The sequence below is a fragment of the Manduca sexta genome, chromosome 26, assembly GCF_014839805.1.
Source record: "Manduca sexta isolate Smith_Timp_Sample1 chromosome 26, JHU_Msex_v1.0, whole genome shotgun sequence".
Lineage (NCBI taxonomy): Eukaryota > Metazoa > Arthropoda > Insecta > Lepidoptera > Sphingidae > Manduca > Manduca sexta.
The window spans coordinates 15,885,825-15,902,412 of record NC_051140.1 but is presented as its reverse complement, the minus strand read 5'-3'; the positions used below and the strand labels follow the sequence as shown (position 1 = coordinate 15,902,412).

At 33.1% G+C, this 16,588-nt stretch overlaps 1 protein-coding gene across 1 annotated transcript in view; it reads right to left on the bottom strand.

Moving 5' to 3' along the window:
* The window catches only part of LOC115450836, a 99,881-nt gene that overhangs the window by 32,682 nt on the left and 50,611 nt on the right, over nt 1–16,588 (bottom strand). Inside the window, exons 3-6 of the mRNA XM_037443512.1 lie at nt 16,420–16,499; nt 5,680–5,802; nt 4,722–4,891; nt 1,386–1,540 (exon numbers count right to left, since the gene is read on the bottom strand). Of these exons, the coding sequence (XP_037299409.1) occupies nt 1,386–1,540; nt 4,722–4,891; nt 5,680–5,802; nt 16,420–16,499 (528 nt within the window). The remainder of the gene's footprint in view (nt 1–1,385; nt 1,541–4,721; nt 4,892–5,679; nt 5,803–16,419; nt 16,500–16,588) is intronic.

The following is a 16,588-nucleotide window of genomic DNA, read 5'->3' as shown; positions in this document are numbered from 1 at the left end:
TAATCCAATGAATTGATACACATCTACTAGGAAATCTATAGTTCTAAAATTATAAGAAACTATCTCAAAAATTTCCTTTTTAACCGAAACCAATAGCGAGTATTAGATAATATAGAATTTTATAACAACCTGCCTATGCCAGGAACAAACAACTGGAGTGGAATAATCGGATTCAATTCAAATAGCTAAAAAGAAATACAAATCAAGTATAAAATATACGTACATACAAAGAGAACGGCGAACTCTTAAAAGCAAAGTGTTTACTGAGCTAGAAAACCAAATATTTCGCGGACAAAAATCATTTTTTCCTACACACATACTTCGGTGGAAAAAATATTTTTCCTTCTACGACGACATAGTATATGCAAGATTTTAATTTTACAAAGGAAATAGAACATCAGTGTAGTTTTTATTAAAATTTTCAATGTTTGCATTCCGAAATAATTTGTTTGTAGCTCACAAATATAACTATATTTTATAAAGGAATTTTCCCTTCATCGTTATGTTCTCAGAAGTACAAGTGTAGTTTAAAAATAAAACAGTTTAATATTAATATAAAAATATGTATGAATTAGTAGTTGAGAATGCTTTCAAGTTAAATAAGCACTGTATTTGCTTAGTTTAAAACTAAATAACGTAGTTGTGTTAGTTAAATTATAGCCCCGAAGTAATTCGAGGCAAACAAAGCAATTGTAATGTGGGAATATAAATTAATGAGTAAAGAACAATCTAATGAGCCATTCACATTAATAATTTGTAAATTATAAATATATAATGTAAATGTCACATAAATATAGATTAAGTCTTTCATTACAAGAATGACATGAATGATGTATGATAGAGAACTTTAATGTTTTTTTTTCGTTAGCTGGGATGGACTATTTATTTGGAATTAATGTAAACTTCTTTTATGAATAAATAATTTTAATGCCCTAGGTAAACAAAAGTTTTTATCATCGGCTTAGTGAATTGTTTCTAATGATATATTTTTTAATATAATGTCAACCCATCGAGAGAAATGCGCATTATAACTTATTGAACAAGATGCGTCTCTTGACCGTCTCAGAATTCGGTTGGTCAGCCTCAATTACATCAACGGTGGTCCCGGGCAGTGAATTATAGCAACGATCCATTAGTATAATATGAATTTACGCAACAAATGTGTTAAATGAAACCGTTTATATTACTTCAGGCTTGAGCAATACATCACGCGCGTGTAATTCAATGTGAAAAGAATATAATATACGTTAAATAAACGCTCTCAGTAAAAAAATAAAATTTCGGCAAAGGAAAGAATCCACAAAACCGAGCGAGAAATTCTATTTGCTAAGGCACTTCCTTGATATCTTTATACAGTTATAAAAAGTATAAGAAATATTCCTTACCTAAAGCTAATTCGCACTGGATTTCGAGAGGGCTTCGTAACAAGTCGGTGACGTCGACGCCACGGGAAGCCGCTTCAAGCGCTATCGTGTTAAACGCTTTCTGGACTTCCGATAGACGGTTGCGCTGCTCGCCGCGTTCAAGCAAATCGCTGAACCTGTGGAAAATAGAAGTATTTTTTATTTGCCAAAGAGAGCTACGCTGATTTTCTATTGGATTTTTTCTTAATGCTAAGCTTAATGCAAGGTAAGTGATGAATTACACTATAGTTACTTTCATTGTATTTAAATACATTGTAGTCTCATTGCCGTTTTTTATATTAAATGTTCGATGGCAAACGAGTATGCGGGTGCTTGGTGATAAGTTATTTCTGATGTTCAGAAACACCCTCAATATTAAAATAATTATAGATGAATGGACGGTTTAAAATAAAAGAAATAGAGTAAATATTTAATTTTGTCTAAATATTTCAGCAGACGAAAGGAAAAGCAATTAAAATCACATTTGGTTTTTTTATGAGACAATGGTGTTCCTACGGTAGAGCCACCCTGTGGAAACTGTAAACAAATAATATGTCTACAGATTAATTATACCGTTCTCTCCATGACCTATATTTCATTAGTTTAACGAATATATAGTTATTTAAATCAATAAGGCAACAAAAGTGTTGTATAAAATAATGTGATTTAAAACGCATTCAATAATAAAGGTCAAACGCAGGACGTAGGCGTTAGATAATATGTGATCCGTCCATTGTTACACTGACTAAAGCAACAGGCCTTTCAGAAATAGTTTACAAGACTGTTCCAATTGGCAACTAGCGCACTTGAGTAAAGGGCGGTTTTAAAAATAACGATTAAATTTTTGACGTCGTCATTAAGATGTCTAATATTTGATTGTTTAAAAATTATCAATGTATTATTTAGTGAGATAAATAAGAAAATTTAGCAAATAAACGACTTATTGGCAAAGTGTGACCTTACTAGCAAGACCCTAGAGAAATAATAATTATCACTTCGAAGCCATTCCGTTTCGAGTACATAGTAATATAATTACAAAAGTTAAAGGCCTGTGTCAATTTCTGAGTTAATGCTATTCGTCACATATATATGTATAAGCCGAACAAATACAATGTTTACGCTCTAATCTATGTTCCCAAATAAATGGTAACAAACTAAGTATTATCTACATTAGCTGTGTATTACAACTGTTAAATAAAATTTATTGTAACATGTGAAACAGGCTATTAAACTCTCATTATTTTACGGATTAAATAATTACTTTGTTAATAGATCTTAATATTTTTTTGGGAATTTTTAAAACTTTATACTGCTCCATCTAATAACTTATGCTCGCTGTCAGAGAAATATCGAAGGTAAAATTTTTATCGAATAAGAAACCTTGAGCGCACCTGTGCCTTCCCTTATTTCACTTATTACTCGTCATCGTTAATGTTTCATTCATTGTGAAATAGTTGCTTAAATCCATTTTATGATAAAAATAAAAAGCGAGCATGCCACGATGCCATAACGAGCGTAATTGAATTAGCCGAACGTTTTTCCCTTGTTATCAAATTACCAAGGCTACGTCGACAACTTTTTGACGGTTCAAAACGTTTTCTCCGTTTTATAAACTCGTTTTGTAATAGTAAAGGGAAATGACTGGAAAGGATGAATCCACTTAGCACAATTTATAATTTAATTCTATCGTGAATGATAGAATTAGAAATATTAGACCTTTGGTATAATTAAGTAAGTAAGAATACTTTTGAGGACTGTCTTGAATGATTGGACATTTCATCTTTGAAATTTTAACAGCGCGTATTTAGTCATCTAACTAAAAATAATTGTATAAAGTGCATTCGTTAAGAAAGGATAAGGGTTAAGATCGTATGACACAAAAATATTACGAAACTATGGTAATTTTTTAGTTTAAGCTACATAGGCGGTGACGCCGTTTCTTTTTACTCGCCGTATTTGCTGCAGCTGATGCTACGACCAAGAACACGTGTGCTATGTGCAGTGAAACAAAAAAGGTGGATTGACCTCTTCTTAAGATTGATCGGGACTTCTACTTGGTTTTGTAGACCTTACCATACTAACTTTAGAAGCGTTATTAGAAAGACGTCCCAACTTCTACGAAGGTTCGATCTTTTCTAAAGGTTTTAATTTTATATAAAGATATTATCACCTAATTTCAAGCTTACACAGAAAGAATTAGAAGATGATTAAATTATAACATAATGAAGTTTAATGATCAGTTTGATGTATAAAATACCGGTATCATTTAAATATTTTATGAGAAAAAAATATATTTTCGAGCCTCCTTTCAACTCATCGAAAAGCCGTCCGTGCTTAGCCGAATGCTCCTTACGTTTTAAATTTTTCATTCATTTCAATTATACAGACTTTATCCTAGTTATTTTCACAAAAGCATTATCTTGCTTCTTGCCGCGTTTTTCTCTGTTCCGTAAAGTATTTAATAGTTACTTAATAACTTCTATGTCATTTGATTTTATACCTTTAGCACTATTAGGCTCAAAGACAAAAGATACAAAAATACAACATATAAGTGTTAAGTAAAAGTTCAAAATACCTTACCATTCTTTTCGAGTCTGAATTACCTCCCCCTATTTCTACGGTCTATTCTACCACCGCAGCACTTTCATTTATCATAATATTTTATCACAGCACTTTAACAGCTTCGCGTGTAAGCCATAATGTACCTACATTTTATATCTGACATCAAAAATGAATAATATGCTCATAGAAGTAATACCAACATTGCAAATCCCGCTCACGATCTCCCAAAATGGTCAATCTTTCACCCCTCAGCGCGTATTACTTTCTTTTACGTCGAGTCCTCCGTCCTCACAATAAAAGATAACCTGAAGGGCCTCGAGGTGTAGCGATATTTATGTGAGCGGAACCCTCTGGCATGAGATAAATTATTTATTTTACGAGCTCTGTGAGTAATCGGACCTCTTTGCCAGGATGTGGTCGTAAATTGTTACAGTCTAAATAGACAGCACCGTAAGAGTTATCAAAGAATTGTTGAATATAGAAATAAATGTTGAGGCAAAGTCGACGGAAATAAGGACCGGACGCTTTCTTTTATTGTAAATAATAAAAACGCTGCGTCGTATTAAAAGGAAAATAATAATTTTGGTTTAGGGGGAAAAGGTTGGTAAGGGTTTTGCGCTGAAAGGAATCCTTATAACAAAAGAATAATCAAAGACAAGATGATAAGAATAATATTTAAGACCTTAAATAATAAAATGTGCTAAATTATGGACACAATTGTTAATGAATATACCGGTAAAAGTCAAAAGCACTTACCATTTGTCGTCGCTTTCTAAGTGGTAGGTGCCGTCGCCGTTTAGTCTGTAACAGGCGTGAACGAGGTCCGCTTGTGCTGAATCTGATTTGAGAAGTTCTTCAAAAATGTCAGACGAAATCTTGAACGGTAGCACTGGTTGATAAGATGACGTGTCACCTCCGATAAAGCACTGCAAAAAAAAAGAAAATTAGTAAATAATATTTAAGTACATAAAATGAACACTATATTCCATAGGAATTGCCTAAGACAAAGAATTGATTTATGAATTTAATAACACTATATCTTAAAAACATATCTACTAAATTACGTTATTATCAAAATACTATATAATACAAATCTGAGTATCCATTATAACTGATTTAAATATCCTCAAGGCAATTATATATTTAGGTTTGATGAATTATTAATGGCGCTATTCCTGGCCCGAGATTAATACTCAAATATTTCTAAGGAAGGCAAACCCAGCCGTTATCAACTTACACAAAAGGAGTAATTTCCTTTTTATGCTAAGTAAAGAATTGTTCTAATATTCTTTGAGTTTTCATTGGGTAATGGAAACATCTAATTTCAATTGTGTGTTAGTTCGGGAGCTTATAAATCTGCCTAAAATGGGTTTGTCTGAAGATTTAATAAATTGTTAATACAATATTCAAGTATGGACGACTGTACTAGACTACTGTACTTAAATATCGGCGGTTTGTCTATATCTGACGTTAAGCAACAGTATGCATGTAATCACTGTCATTATCCGGATTAAAGAAAATAGTATCATTACATAGCTTAACGAAGTTAATATTTAATCTTTCAGGGTAAAAATCACAGGTAGGGTCATGCAGAATATTGTTAAGATACTTTACAGCAATTTATGTTAATTCAATAAAATTAATTTCAATACTTAATTATTTTTATTTGTTATTTTTTTTTGTACTAACGAAAATGTCTAGGTAACTTACTTACCAGAAAGTAACCAGCCTTTGATGTTTGATTGCAGCATCGAATTTCGTCGAGATGGTAACGCAGGAGAGCTGGATTCGTCTCGTCACCACCGTCGGTCCCGTAGTGCATGTCCACAAATTCGATCTACAAACAAAAGCATCAACCATCTTAATTAAGTTATTGAACGTGATGTTTTTCCGCAGTAATATAAATGTTCTTTGGTGATTTCTAATTAAAATTCATGCTCGAATGGAACGCGACAATCAATTTATTTAATATGATTTGAATTTCGAACATCCTTTTAAAGTAAATTTACGCGCGTGTGTATTTTTGTTTCTTATTTTGTTAAACGTGCCAGTGTTTTTTTTAAATTTACCATTGAGTTTGTCTTATAATTCCATAATATAATAATTATTATACATTTTTTTTTCGTTTTATTTCTGTGTTAAGAATTTTGTAATTTTGAAGATGTAAATTATCCAAAATTATTAAAAATCGATAATTGTAACTAAGTTATAAATACACAAGCACAATCACGATCGTTTGTTTTATTATAATCTGTTTTATATCTCTGCCCAGTTAGTTTGGCAAAATTTCTAGACTTCATTAATCAATGTCTATTAATAAATTGGACGCTAAGTCTGCGTGACGAGCAAAAGCGATTTATTTAACATTTCAGTCAACTTGCATTATCATTAAGCGATGTCATTATAAATTAAGAAGATATTAAAGTTTTAGCTTAAATTAACACTGATACAGTTAATAACAATTTTATTTCATATATGATACTAGCTTTTGCCCGCGGCTCCGCCCGCGTTATAAAGTTTTTCGGGCTAAAGTTTTCCGTTATAAAAGTTACGCTATATATTTTCCCGGGAGCCTATGTTCTTCCCAGGGTCTCAAACTGTCTCCATACCAAATTTTATCCTAATACGTTGGGTAGTTTTTGAGTTTAACACGTTCGGGCAGACCGATGCAGCGGGGGACTTTGTTTTGTGATATATTTTTGTAGAACTTTTTAAGAGGAACAATCCCGTCATACATTATTGTTGCATAACTATAACCGTTTACGCAGCGCACTCAACAGAAGCTCTCAAAACTAATAAATTGTCCCCGTTTTTGCATCATGTTTCATTACTGCTCCGCTCCTATTGGTCATAGCGTGACGATATATAACCTATAGCACTCCAGGAACAAAGGGCTATCCAACACAAAATTTTTTTTTCAGTTCGAACCGGTAGTTCCTGAGATTAGCGATTACTGCTCCGCTCCTATTGGGCATAGCGTGATGATATATATAGCCTATAGCATTCCAGGAACAAAGGGCTATCCAACACAAAAATAATTATTCAGTTCAAACTCCTAGTTTCTGAGATTAGCCATTACTGCTTTGCTCCTGTTGGTCATAGCGTGATGATATATAGCCTATAGCACTTCACGAACAAAGGACTATCCAATACAAAATGATTTTTTTAGTTCGAAACGGTAGTTCCTGAGATTAGCCATTACTGCTCTGCTCCTATTGGGTATAGCGTGATGATATATATCCTACAGCACTCCACGAACAAAAGGCTATCCAACGCAAAAATAATTTTTCAGTTTGGACCGGTAGTTCCTGAGATTAGCCATTACTGCTCCGCTCCTATTGGGTATAGCGTGATGATATATAGCCTATATCACTCCAAGAACAAAGGGCTATCCAACGCAAAAAGATTTTTTCAGTTCGGACCGGTAGTTCCTGAGATTAGGCATTACTGCTCCGCTCCTATTGGGTATAGCGTGATGATATATAGCCTATAGCACTCCACGAACACAGGGCTATCCAACGCAAAAAGAATTTTTCAGTTTGGACCGGTAGTTCCTGGGATTAGCGCGTTCAAACAAACAAACAAACAAACTCTTCAGCTTTATATAATAGTATAGATATGTAGTTTGACGTGAGGTCAAACAGTATCTATACGTCTTTTCACACATGTTGCAAAATAAATTTCATTTAATTTTTACAGTTAACCACCTTCATATCCGCTCTGAGCAAACTCCATTGTAGCAATACGGCCTCCAAAAGTACCATAGATAATATTTATTAAACCCATTACTGAACCCGTCACCTCTAGTACCTACATTTTTTACTCTTACTAAGCACAAATAGACGTGTGTAACGTTACTAACAACGAGATAGTTCAAATATCAGGACTTATGTTCAGAGTTCCTTTGCCCAACACTTCTGTCAAAGTCTTAAACCTAAGCGGCAGAAACTTGGTCGGAGCTTAACCGCATCTCACTGGCTTTGTTGCAAGTTTACGTCGGCACACACTTCCACAGATTGTATTTGTTGCCTTTTGAGCAGTTAAATGAATGGATGCGCAAGATAATTGTAGACGGTATGAATGTTATTATTTTAGTGTACAATCTACATTAAGGGGAACAGCTTATGACATAGAATGTAGATGACAGATATAGTAATACGAAGTAACTGACGATAGAAATTAAATCAATTTCCGAGATGATCCCGAAACAGTGGACCTCAAATTTATTTTTAATAAAAATATCTCGCTAAGAATTTTTCCTCTTATGTTTAGTTGAACATGAGCAAAGGCGAATCAAGCTTTGGTGCCGGAGGAAGGGGGGGGGTCACATAGTTTTGGTTCAAATTCTCGATGCGTTCGTTCCAGAATAATGCGTTTGCCCACAAACAAAAAAAATATTGAAAGTACTTCAATAAAATTTATATTGTGCCAAAAATATATAAAAACATTATGTTTCACAATTTTAATTAGGGGTCCACCTACATCCTGGTCGGAGCACAAGAGGCGGGGGGTCACGACCCCCATGACGTTAGGGCATTGTAATTTATAGTTCCGAAGACTGATTCAGAGATTTCATAGTTATCAATTAAAGTACAGAACTGCACAGTACGGGGAAAGTTTTGCCAGCGGGGGATTGAATGGAATTAAACTTGTAGTCGTACTTCATCCTATTACTGCAACACAAATTACGATATTGTGTACTGATAAATTGTGCAATTATACTGAATTGGTCGTTTAATGTAATCCGAACGGTATTTCATAGCCAATAATCGACTGCCATTATTTTTGCTATGTAAGGAATTGTAATTTTGATTGAATTTACTTTTGCGACACAGGTTCTTTCTAAATTCAAATAACTGTTACAGGTTCTTGCTATCAACTATTAGGCATCGCGCAGACGCTTTAAACTTGTCGAGTAACATAACAGTACTATGACACTAACAATTGTTGAACACAATAGTAAGTAATATAGTGTTTCTTAGCAACAAGTTGATAGCGTCCACGCCAATCTTTAATATTTCTCAAAATATTCTCACTTCTCATCAATATAAAAAATAGAATAGTAAAGCCTATACAGGTGTATTAAAAATTGCAAAAAACAATGCCAATTGGGTATTTGACAAATTTTTGTAAAGTACTTTAAAGTGTTCTAGAGTCTCTAAAGATACGCTTTACAATTATTTTTTTTATATTTAGAGCCATTTTAATAGCAAAAAGACAGTTTTAATAAATACATTTTGTGTTTCCCGCTGAAACGCTAAGTCACGTGACAAATAAATGGTGTGACGTCATGATGTAATAGTCTTAATGTTAACAATACGTGAGAATCGTTTATTATTCAAGATTATAAAAAGGCCAATACAATAAAATACCTTATAAGTAGCACACCTGATGGTATTATTAACTACATTTCTCCTGGTTATGGTGGCAGGATTAGCGATGTATGTTTGGTTGAAAATTGCAACTTTTTAGATCATTGGCAACCTGGTGCGATTATAGAGCTGATAGAAGATTCAAGCATATTGAGCAACTGTTATTACAAAAGGGATGTAGTTTAGTGAGACCGCCAAGTGTATCAGTTAAGTCCAATTAAACCAAAGTTGAAGTTCGAAAAACTAAGGAGATAGCAAGTTTACTGATACACATTGACAGAGTCATCCGACGTCTAAGGGAGTTTTCAATGTTAAAACCGCATTCAGTTGTCAATACAAATTTAATTAAGTTTTTGGACGATTGCATTGTTATTGCATGTGCCTTAATTAATTTACAAGGCTCCTTAATTAAAAACATTTGACGAATAAAAACAAAATTTAGAATAAAATGTTTTATTTTCCTATATTAAGTTATAAAAATAAGTTTTTACAATAGATTGTAAACATTATTCTTCCAAAACTTAACAACTTTAGATAAAATACCATTTACTTTGATCTCATCATACTCTATTGATATTACATGAACTTTATTATTTTTTTCAAATTCCCAATCTGCCACACAAAATAAACCTTTTGTTAAATTACTCACATACATTTGCAAAAGAACTTAGACTGCAAACTTTTCTGTGATTGTGTTGTTACATATATAATATATAAAACTTTTTTGGCTCGTTGGACATTTAATTTCAATAACTGTGTCACTCTTAAAAATACCATCTGGCGATGCAGCTACCATTGGAAATTTTTGGCTGATAATAAAACCACATTCTGCAATCTTGCCATATCTTTTTTCCAATTCTTTTCTTACTACTTCTTCCAATGATTTTCCTCTTTTTATGGTTGGAGTATCTGGTACTTTAGCTCCCATTATTAAGGCAACCAAGGATCCAACAGTTGTTTTGCATCGTGAAACATCAAATGCTTTTGATGCTTTTATTCCTGAAAAGAAAATTCATTTTTTTTTAAATGTTAAACTAATGACTGCCTGGTGGCCACATATACTTTTATATCCCCACTAGGATGCCCTGTAGAATGGGTGCCCAACACATATGAATGTGAACACAAACATCAAAGACTAGTAAAGCTACAAGACTAATTTACATTTTGAGATTGCATCTCACATGGAAACATATAATTCCAATATATATTACTCTAAGAAAGCATTTTCCAACGTTTCTTAGCTGTGGACCACTAAACGAGCAAAGATGATCACCACAGACCTCCTTAAATCACAATAAAATGCTTCTCTTAAGCACAACCTGAAACTTCATATAGCTTTAACATTGAAATCAGCCGACTCTAGATATGTCCACCGACCCCAAGTTGGGAATTTTGCTCTAGAACATTGATTTTAAATATCTTATTAGTTCAATCCTTACAGTATCAAATCACATTTAAAAGGGCAACATCACATTTAAAATACAATCAAATACCTAGAAATAAATAATACCTTAACTCATGCCATGCTTGAATTTTGTGTTGTGCTCGAGTCAGACTTTCCACAAAATTTATATTTTCTTGTGTAAAAACACCATTAATTTTGGCTAAAAACGTTTCACAGTCACTTCCTTTCTTATACTTGATGCTCTAATAATGCATCGAGAACTGAAGAATGTCGGGCACTTTGTAATCAGCTTGATGTTTTAGGATTTGAGTTAGCATATGAATTAGCATCATCACCATACAACTGTCTTGATGATCTGTAAAAATAGAAATAAAGCATCACAGATAGCCACAATACGAGAAACTTTTCGTTGAAAAGATTTTACACAAATAACAGGTACCTAATCAGAGTAAGATTCCTCATAAGTTATGATTTTATTGGTAACGTAATAATGCATTATTTGTATTTATAGTCTACAAAGTAAACATGTACCTATCACATGCATGACACAAAGGTTATTTTATAGCAAAAAAAAATAAGGCTAAGTACATAAATCAGACTGTAATCTATTGTGAATTGAACAAAATATCAGAAAAGGACAGTTTTGTACTTACAATGAAGTTTCCGCGTTCCTAAATTCTGAAGAACAAAAGTCCGGGTTTGAGGCAAAGAAATTTGTGATCATAAAAGACTCAATTTTTGGCAAATTTGCACTGTCAGCTTTAATAAAACCAATTTCCATGTGTTTTTTCGGTAAAGTGCACCTTGGACACGAATTAATCATATAAATATTAATGAAACCTGCGAATGAAACGCGCCAAAATCTTTTTCGGAATGACAAGACCAAAAGACAAGACATTACATATAATACATCGTGACGTCACGTTCTCTAGTCTTGGTCGCTTGAGACGTTTCTTGTAAATGATGCACAGATTCAAAAACTCTTATTTTTATTTAGGAAAATAAAATATTTAGTAATTTTTATTTGTAATTTAAGTCAAATATTCTTAATTAACACCTTAAATTATATAATCTTCAATACCAAATTTATTTATTTCTTTACTATGTCAAATACCCAATTAAAGGTATCTCTAAAAACGAAACAAAAAATGTAGTAACCCCGATCCTATTTAGGAGTTCAAAACTAATTACTTTTAAATCTCGAATAACTAACAAGTTAAAATTGCATCAAATTTTTTAAAATGACTTTTAGGTATTCGTAATGTTTTTTTTATTCGTTTTGAAACCTAATTAACATTTTTTACAACGAAAATGATTAGTCGTTGCAAAATTTATTTTATTTTCTAAAATATCCTACTAATATTATAAACTAGTTGACCCGACAGACGTCGTCCCGTCTTAGCTATGAATTTGCAGCGCTCATTCTGTCAATCGCTGACAGTTATTTAAAAAAATTGACAGTTTCATAAAATTAATATTTTCGTTAAGTTTTCTTAAATTTTCTAATTTTCCGCGCAATTTTTTGATTTTTTTCTTTCATAAGAACCTTCCCCTGACAATAAAAAACAAAACAAAAAAAAGTGAAATCGGTCCAGCCGTTCACGCGTGATGGCGTGACCAAGGGAAATAGGGATTCATTTTTATATATATAGATACAAAAGTTTGTGGGGATAGATGTATGGATGTATGTTTGTTCCCCTTTCACGAAAAAACTACTGAACGGGTTTGGACGAAACTTTACAGTAATATTGGTCTTACATCAGAATAAAACATAGACTACAATTTATAACGATTTTGTGTAATTTGGTCATAATATAACGATACATATCAAGTAAGTCGGAAAAAAATTATCCCAGAAAACTCCTTCACGCGAGCGAAGCCGCGAGCAAAAGCTAGTAATTTATAGTCTGTTATTATTTGTATACTAATGACGCGGTATTGTGGTTATTAAGCCTTTGGGCTTCTAAGACCGATTTCTTAATTCCTGCTGCGAGGCTTCAAAACGTTTTCGGGACGTACCTAATCTACTAATCTGCTTCACTCGGTGAGCTTTAAGAGCCTTAACGTTTCAACGAAGAAAATGATCCTGGTTACGTTTTATTCATTTCTTAGCCTTGGAATATTTATTAAAATTCGCATAGATTTGGCATTTCATATACTTATGAAATTTAATAAAGAAAGTATTATCTTGTTGTTTTATTCAAAAAAGCCAAAATGTGAGTAACATTCTATAGAATGTCCGGGGCGTCCAGGCATGAAATATTATAGATATTAATGTCGATTATATACTTTACCTAACCAATGAGTACAATATCTAGGAATTGTATAGAATACCAACTGGTCTACCCGCAATGTGTGAAGTAAATAGATTTTGTTCTGTATGTATGTTTTGTAAATATAATATGACGGACAAAGAAAACACATTGTTATTGTGTTTTACAGACTCTTCGACCAACTGTTGAAAAAGATTACTTACTTTTGAAAAAGTACACACAAACCTCTAGTTGGTTAGGTTTGGTTAGAATGGCACATGTGCGAGCGAGTGATAAAAATAAATATTTAAGCATTAACCTCTGCTCTTGTCTGTTACACATTTTACCGGCTGCGTATGCGGCTGCTTGCGTGTAAAAGTCCAAAAAATGGTTCTAAACACATTTTCGATCTGAAAATGGTTATTTATTTATTTGCACTTTATATACATAACATGTATATCGGCGGACTTAATGCCAAAGGCATTCTCTCCCAGTCAACCTAAGGGTGGTGCAGAGATAAATAAGGTAGGTGCATAAGGATATTTAATAATACATAAACATACATAAAAGTAAACATACATAAAAAAAAGCGGCGATGGCCTAGTTGGTTGTGGAACGGACTGCCGAGACGAATGTCCGTAGGTTCAAAACCCAAGGGCACACACCTCTGACTTTTCTAAAAAAAATCATGTGTGTATTCTTTGTGAATTTATCGTTCGCTTTAACGGTGAAGGAAAACATCGTGAGGAAACCTGCACATCTGAGAAGTTCTCTATAGGAATTTCGAAGGTGTGTGAAGTCTACCAATCCGTACTGGACCAGCGTGGTGGACTAAGGCCTAATCTCTCTCAGTAGTAGAGGAGGCCCGTGCTCAGCAGTGGGCAAGTATATAATACAGGGCTGATATTATTATTATTATTATATACATAAGAGTAACTATAACATTATGCATTGCTTTACACATATGCTAACTAAGTTTGTATCGACCGGTCCACCTAAATTCTCCCAGTTATCGTGCTCAAACAGAAACTTCGGTCCAGAAGTTTGCCAGTAACACCTATGTAGTTAGTAACAATCCCTTTTAGTTTTGCAACTGTATTTATTTATGTGCGTCACGTTGTGATTTATGTTGCTATTGCGAAGTAATTCATTGCAAACATGTGTCGTCCATCTTCTTTTTTCTTTCGACGCTTTGCTGTCGTTTTGCAAAATATGGCAGACCTTTTTCCACTTATATTGGATGTTGTGTACTCACGATAATATGGAATAGTTTGCGTTATTAAAAACTATATTTATGTTTATAAGCATAGACAAAAGTATAAGTACTTTTAAAAGTTGAATGTATTTGAAGAATACGTGTATTCATATTTTATACGCCGTTTCGTCAAATACAAAGAGTAAACATCAATCAATAAAACGATTCAATATAAAATACCAATGCGAGCCGTTGTTTTACTTATAAATAATTCCAATTCTTTACGAAGATTCATTCACAATTTTATGATACATCTTTATTCAATCCATAGCGTTATATAACAAATTAAATTAAAATAAGGTGTGCAAAATTGATATCGAAATATGAATTAAGAAGCAAAACTTCCTATGAATAATTTGGCAACTATTAACTTAATATCAAAAAACACTAGATAACACCGTAAGGCAAATTCTTGCTACTTGTATAAAGGAATAATTTTATTCAGACGTGTTTTGTTGGCATAAGCGACGTTAGTTGATGTAGTAAGTAGTAGAGCCAAAAAAGTTAAAGAACTACGTGGTCTTAATGTTTCCGACCTAAAAAAGATATAAGAATATATATTTTTTTATTTATTAATCATTTTCTACATAGTTTCCTAAAAGGTGTACACACTTCTCCAAAACATGGATTGTTAGTTGTTGCATACATACATAGTTGCATACAAACTACGTCATCAGCATTAGAAATGTTCATTTGCACACGTTTTTGGTCTAACGTGAGCAAACGCGGCAATCAATGCGCGGAGAGCTTTTCATGGATAAATCTTAATTCAGTATGTAACAAACACGTCCTTTGCCCATATTTACAAACTCTGTTGTCTCTAACATTCAAATATCATGGTCATCGAGACCACTTTAGTGCACTTTAGCAATGTTAGCTTCAATGGTTGTCGATGTCCCGAGCGATCATCATGACACAAGCAAGCTAATAAGTTTTCTGATAGTTTTGTCATGTATTCATGTATTCAATTTGTAATAATATAAGGTTATTGAAAGTAAGCATGTGTTATTAAGTGATAATGCTAGACGAATATTAAGTACGCTGTTGAATTGTAACCTTTGAAGAAAAGGTTAGTCTAGATACTTAAAAAGATAGATAAAAAAAGCCCTCGATAAGCTGAGCGCACGAAATGCAACAGAAATATTCTGTTCAAATCTATAGTCACTTAGCTGTAGCCTGGCTCTTATAAAAGCATGGCCACTTCTTTGAAGTATGGCCTATAAATCGCACGCGAAGCCCGAGTGTCCAAACTTTACGTATCTCCCTAAAATAAACAGTTGGTACGTGCCTCCAAACGGTTCGATACTTGTGGAAATTGGAGGTAACACGAAATCATTTTTGTATTTTTATCCTTTACGTGACCAAGAGATGGAAATATCGGGCATGCATAACTTTCTATTTGTGAAAAACTCCGTCCACAGGGTCAAACGAATATGCAAAATGAAATCATTTTGTTTATAGTTTAGTAAAGGTAGCTGAATGTTAAAGGATGAAAATGCGAGTTCATACGTCTACGTTCATAATATATTAATATCTATTTGCTTTATACATTGAATTATACAAGCAATCTAAAGGTTTGCCAAGCTTATGTTTTGTGTTTACAAGAGCTAGTAGACTGTAAGTCGATCGCTTATCACGCACAATTTTCTATCTCGGGTTAATCGCGTGGGTTCGTTGATTCATATATATTAGACATATTTTATTGTTTGATCTAAAGCTGAAACATAAGATCTCATTGATTCCACGTCCCAAGTGTAGCCACGAATATCTAGTTCAACATATCAAAGAATTTAATGTTCTTTGTGAGAAAATTGAAGAACTTACTTCTTTCATATTTTGTAGCTAATATTATTTTTATTGTTATTTGTTTTCTTTTTTTGTAACTTTGAGACTTCGAACTAAAGTCTGACAAATTTAATTATTGTTACTGGTTTGTAAAGGATACGCGATACAAGTTCTAAACTTAGTGCGCATTCTAACTCAGTTGTAATAACCCACATAATGTAAGTGCTATGATTTGTAATTAAATAAATAAAATATTCAACATACGCTCTTGCGACATAAAACCTAGGATCATAATAGTTGCGGTAACATACGATTTGAACGTTTACAAAACAAGAAACACAAACATCCTGGAAAATGTAATATTAGTTAAACATAATAATATTACCTCAATATATCTATCATCGTAAGTGGACTGTAACTCGGGGCCGACCATCTCGAGGATTTGACGTCTCTCCTCACGGAACTCTGCAATAATAATCTTTGTTAACAGGCCTTACAATTGTTTTTGTAATACAGACTTTAACGGCTTTCTCTGTTATCATATTCCTACCTAT